At 42.9% G+C, this 5,989-nt stretch overlaps 1 protein-coding gene across 1 annotated transcript in view; it reads right to left on the bottom strand.

The window, feature by feature from the left end:
• Positions 1-630: 630 nt before the first annotated feature.
• The window catches only part of LOC106002090 (T-complex protein 1 subunit gamma-like), a gene marked incomplete at its 5' end in the record, with an annotated part of 8,347 nt that continues 2,988 nt past the window's right edge, over positions 631-5,989 (bottom strand). The window contains 3 exons of the mRNA XM_013037016.1: positions 631-849; positions 1,538-1,724; positions 4,795-4,940. Of these exons, the coding sequence (XP_012892470.1) occupies positions 631-849; positions 1,538-1,724; positions 4,795-4,940 (552 nt within the window). The remainder of the gene's footprint in view (positions 850-1,537; positions 1,725-4,794; positions 4,941-5,989) is intronic.

Raw genomic sequence — 5,989 nt, 5'->3', positions numbered from 1 at the left:
GTCTCTCCTGCCCGGGCTGGCTTTGAACTGTGATCCTCAGATCTCAGCCTCCTGAGTAGCTAGGATTACAGGCGTGAGCCACCAGCGCCCGGCTTTGGGCTGGTTTCTTAAGTAAATAAACCAACAGGCTATGCTCTTTTGCTCATACTGGCATTCTACCACTTGAGATAAGGCTCCACTTTCAGCCTTTTTCTGGTTAACTGGAGACAGGAATCTCTCAGATTTGTCTGCCTGAGCTGACCTCAAACCATAATTCTCCAGGCCTCAGCCTAAGCTAATATTATAGCCATGAGCCACTGGTATCCCCAGTCTAACAGGTTAATTGAATCTCAAAGCCAATGAAAGGAGGGTACCAAAACAAGATACCAGATCAAGCAGAGAGAAAGATGAATACTTATTTTGCTTTTCTTCTCAAGATGAAGGTCTCATTATGATGGTTTTAAATTGTTATAATGTGTCAGTAGACTAAGTACCTAAGACTTCTGGCACGTGACCCCACACCCGGCTATTTGATTCAATTTTAACAAATGCAGAACTAATTTTCTTCCCTCTTGACCTTCAGACTCATCTATAAAACATTACCAGTGCTTTTCAAGAAATGTTAAGTCAGTAGTATTTATGTAAATAACACTAATTCTCATCTCTTTTGTCCTTGTAAATATCAGATTCCACTTTAAGGAACAGTGATAGAAATCTTACCTGGCTTTCTCCTTTCTTGTACTCCAAAGAAGAATCCAGCAGCACAATACGAGGGTTCTTGATATAGCGCCTCATTCGTGGATGGGTCACATCCTTGTTAATCATGACTCCTCGTAAGACACAAGAGTCTTCAATGATGCCCCCAGGTATCTGAACAAAAAAAAGACCCACTTTAATCTACAACCAAGAGGATAAAACAGACTATGGGCACTTATTTCATGAATTCAAAACTACTTACTGCCAGTACTACAAAAAGCAAAACAAAATTACTTTAAGTTTCTACAGTGACTTCTTTCATTGAACTCAAAAGTAATTGCTAATACTTTGTTCCTCAAGGTAATCTTGGGTCATGACAATCTGAGAGTCAGCTGAAGCCCACAGAAATCCAGTTATCTTTAAAAAAATTTAAGGGCTGGGAAGGTAGCTCAGTGGTAGAATTCTCTTCCATGCACGAGGCCCTGGGTTCGATTCCTCAGCACCACATAAACAGAAAAAGCTGGAAATGGCACCGTGGCTCAAGTGGTAGAATGCTAGCCTTGAGTAAAACAAACTCAAGGACAGTGCCCAGGCCTTGAGATCAAGCCCAAGGAATGACAAAAACAACAACAACAAAAAAACCCAAAAAACACCTCACAGACTTCCCTGCTTGTACTAGCTTCAAATCATGATCCTCAGATCTCAGTAGCCTGAGGAGCTAGGATTACAGGTGTGAGCCACCAGTGCCCAGCTTTTCCTAGTTCCTATTAAAGACATCTTGCCCCAACTTATTTCCTTCACAAATGGAATAATTCACACCAGAAAATAATTCATTCTAAAAGTACGCATTAGACCAATTTACCTTTTCCACTCTTGCGTATTTCTTGATGTCAATCTCCTTCCGGCCATTTTCCTCAAACTGTACAGTCTTGACAGCATCCAAGGCAATGTTGCAAGCCAAAGAAGACCACCGACTGATTACTTTAGTAGTAATTGAACTATTGATGATGTTCAGCATCATCTCACGGTTATTAACATCAACAGGGGTGCTGGAGAACACAAAGCCGGGTAATATATTCAGCTGGCAACTTAAGACATTTAACCAAGTCTCTTCTATAATATTCTGTACTAACAATGGTCTAAGAGGCAAATGAGAGTGTTCCTTTGTGGGATACTAAAAGGGACATCAAGAGGTAAATCCTGTCTCTTTTCTTTTCAGAAAGATACAAAGTTTACAGCAAAAATAATTTGTTTCTTACCTTCTGCTTCAACCAAATAAGCTCTTTGTGCACTATAAAACTACTCAGAACACAGCTCTATAACTGGTTTTATGTGTGTCTGTGCACGTGTGCATGCCACGTCCTGAACTTAGGGCTTTTGTGCTCAAGGCTAGTACTCTACCACTTTGTGCCAGAGCACTATTTTTGGTTTTACAGAGATAAGAATCTCACAGATTCTCCTGCCTGGGCTAGCTTTAACTATGATCCTCAAACCTCCACCTCCTGAGTAATCCTAGCTACTCAAGAGGCTAAGACCTAAGGACTTAGTGGTTCGAAGCCAGGCTGGACAAATAAACCCGAGACACTTTATCTCTCTTTATCTTCACTGCCAGCAAAAAGCTGGATGTAGAAATGTGGCTCAGGTGGGAGAAGGCAGGCCTTGAGCCAAAAAACCAAACAAGAGTATGAGACTGAGCGCGCGCGCACGCACACACACACACACAGTATTTTTAGTAGGCAGTCATTGCTTGTTTCAGCCAGTTGTGGTTGTGCACACATGAAATTCCAGAAGGAAAAAGGAAGAGACAGGAGACAGGAAGATCCTAAGTTCTAGACCTGCCCGGACAGTTATCAAGTCTATCTTAAAAACAAAGTTTAAGCCAGGTGCCAGTGGCTCATGCCTATAATCCTAGCTACTCAGGAGGCTGAGATCTGAGGATCGCGGTTCAAAGCCAGCCCGGGAAGGAGAGACCGTGAGACTCCTATCTCCAATAAACCACCAGAAAACCGGAAGTGGAGCTGTAGCACAAGTGGTAGAGTGCTCCCCTTGAGCTGAAGAGCTGAGGGACAGCACTCAGGCCGAGTTCAAGCCCCATGACTGAACAAAAAACAAAACAAAGATGGGGCTGGGAAGGTGGCTCAGTGGTAGAGCGCTTGCCTTGCATGCATGAGGCCCTGGGTTTGATTCCTCAGCACCACATAAGCAAAAAGAAAAAAGCCGGAAGTGGCGCTGTGGCTCAAGTGGTAGAGCGCTAGCCTTGAGCTGAAGAGCTAAGGGACAGCGCCCAGGCCTAGAGTTCAGGCCCCACGACCGGACCCAAAAACAAAAATAAAACAAAAAAACAAACAAAGATAAAGGCTAAGCTAAGTGCCTGGCTCAAGTGTTGTAGTACGAATTCCAATCCTGTAACTGCCATCAGGATAGAGTATAGCTCAAGTGGTAGAGAGCTTGTATATGAGACCCTAGATTCAGCCGCCTATTAATAAAAAGTTTTCTAACAAGCTCCACATATTCATTACACACCTGCTTAACAGTAGGTAGTACAAAGTTCACTAAATTACTTATGTATCCAATGACTCAATCATATAAAGAACAAAACAACACAATAAGGTGCTATTGAGGTCAATGTTTTGAACTCAAGACCTCATCCTTGCTTGGCTTGCTTTGCTGGCACTCTACTACTTGATCCATGCCCCTAGTCCTATCCTGACTTTTGCTGTTTATTATAGAGATGGAAGATTTGTGGACTTTACATCTATCCTCAAGATCAACTTCCTAAATAGGATTATATTATTTCTTCCATTTATTTTATGTGGTACTGAGGAATCAACCAAGGGCTTCATGCATGCTAGGCAAGCACCACTAAGCCATACTCCCTGCCCCAGGACTTACTTTTTAAATGATAAAAAAAATTAACTTCTAATACTGTTTTTCATGATTCTATATAGTGTATCACAATTAAACTTCTGTGAAGTCATGCATTTTTACATACCCTTCTTTAGCCTATTGACATTAAGCAAATATACACCAAAATCAAGGTCTCCAAGCACTAAATCCAAACATTTTCAGTCTTGGTGCTTTTCATGATTGGAAATGAAATGCTGAAAACCTGAAGTGGTGCTGTGGCTCAAATGGCAAGAGTGCTAGTCTTGAGCCAAAAAGCTCAGGGACAGTGCCCAGGCCCTAAGTTCAAGCCCCATGACCTACAAAAACAAAAACAAAAACAAAAACAAAAAACAAAACCAAGCAGTATGCACCTAAAAATACATCTTGAAGAATTATACGTCATTTTATATTTCTCTACTTAGAATCTTTCTCTACCAGTTGAACCACAGCACCACTTCCAGTTTCCTAGAGTCTCACAGCCTTTCCTGCCTGGGCTGGCTTTGAATGGTGATCCTCAAATCTCAGCCTCCTGAGTAGCTAGGATTACAGGCGTGAGCCATTGGTGCCCAGCTCCAGTCTTCCATTTCTAAATGCTGTTTTTTTTTTTTTCTGGTGTCAGTCCTGGGGGCTGAACTGAGGATCTGGGCTACATCCCTGACCTTCTTTATGACCAAGGCTAGCGCTTTACCAGTTGAGTCACAGCTCCTACTTCTGGCTTTTATGGTAGTTAATTGGAGAAAAAGTCTGACTTTCTTGCCCAGGCTGGCTTTGAACTTAGATCTCAGATCTCAACCTCCTCTAAGCAGCTATAATTACACACTCTAAAACTTTTATTTCCTTTCTCATTTTGCTTTCATATCTCACAAAATGGTACTGGAGTCTAAAACCACATGTGAGAGACATACTTGGCTTTTCCTTTTTTTTGGGGGGTGGGGGAGCGGGGGAGTCAGTCATGGGGCTTGAACTCAGCCTGGGCACTGTCCCTCAACTCTTCAGCTCAAGGCAAAGGCTCTACCACTTGAGCTACAACATCACTTCTGGTTTTCTGATGATTAATTGGAGATAGAGAGTCATGGACTTTCCTGCCCAGGCTGGCTTTCTCTCCCTGAGTAGATAGGATTACAGGTGTGAGCCACTGGTGCCTGGCTTGTCTTTTCTTTCTTACCTAAGAAGAGATCAGTTAGTTTTCTAGTCTCCCATGTCTACTACTATCCATATCTGACCATCGCATACCTGATTTTCTTTAGAGTGCTGATCATATCATCCAGTGCCATGCGGTAAGCACTGATCACCACTGTTGGGTGCATCTGCTGCTCTAGGAAATGCTCAGCCACAGACAGCATTTCTCCCGCTGGAAAAAATAAAGATGCCATGGTAATATTTTAAAAAGTAGTAGGATATCAAGGCAACTTCATTATACTTCTAAAAAAAAATCCCTTTTCACAGACATACCCTTCCTTATTTATCATTTAGCTTCTAGTACTATTCTGAATTTTGTAATTTGTACACACCAATTCTTTCTTATTTATTTATTTATTTTTGGGTCCGGTCGTGAGGCCTGAATTCTGGGCCTGGGCGTTGTCCCTCAGCTCTTCAGCTCAAGGCTAGTGCTCTACCACTTGAGCCACAGCGCTACTTCCGACTTTTTTCTTTTTGCTTATGTGGTGCTGAGGAATTAAACCCAGGGCCTCATGCATGCAAGGCAAGCGCTCTACCACTGAGCCACCTTCCCAGCCTCTACACACCAATTCTTATTTTTTTTATTTTTATTTTTTTTGGGTCTGGTGGCGGTGCCTGAACTCTGGGCCTGGGCACTGTCCCTCAGCTCTTCAGCTCAAGGCTAGCACTGTACCACTTGAGCCACAGTGCCACTTCTGGCTTTTTTTCTTTTTGCATATGTGGTGCTGGGGAATCAAACCCAGGGCCTCATGCATGCAAGGTAAGCACTCTACCACTGAGCCACCTTCCCAGCCCTACACACCAATTCTTAAAGAAAATATCCAGCTGGATGAAGGTAGCACACACTTGTAATCCTAGCAACTCAAAAAGTCTGAGATTTGCAGACCACAGTTCAAAGCTAGCCTGGGCAGTGAGTCTTTAAGACTTTTATTTCCAATTAGAAACAAACAAACAAACAAACAAAAAAAGCCAAAAGTATAGTTGTGGCTCAAGTCCACAATCCTAGCTACTTAGGAGGCTGAGATCTGAGGATTGCTGTTCAAAGCCAGACTGGGCAGGAAAGTCCATGAGACACTAATTATCACCAGAGGGCTGGGAAGGTGGCTCAGTGGTAGAGCACTTGCCTTGCATGCCTGAGGCCCTGGGTTCAATCCCTCAGCACCACATAAGCAAAAAGAAAAAAGCCAGAAGTGGCGCTGTGGCTCAAGTGGTAGAGTGCTAGCCTTGAGCTGAAGAGCTGAGGGACAGT

This window comes from Dipodomys ordii, unplaced genomic scaffold, assembly GCF_000151885.1.
Source record: "Dipodomys ordii isolate 6190 unplaced genomic scaffold, Dord_2.0 Scaffold3059, whole genome shotgun sequence".
Taxonomy (NCBI): Eukaryota; Metazoa; Chordata; class Mammalia; order Rodentia; family Heteromyidae; genus Dipodomys; species Dipodomys ordii.
The sequence above is the reverse complement of the archived record's forward strand: the minus strand, read 5'-3'. Positions and strand labels throughout refer to the sequence as shown.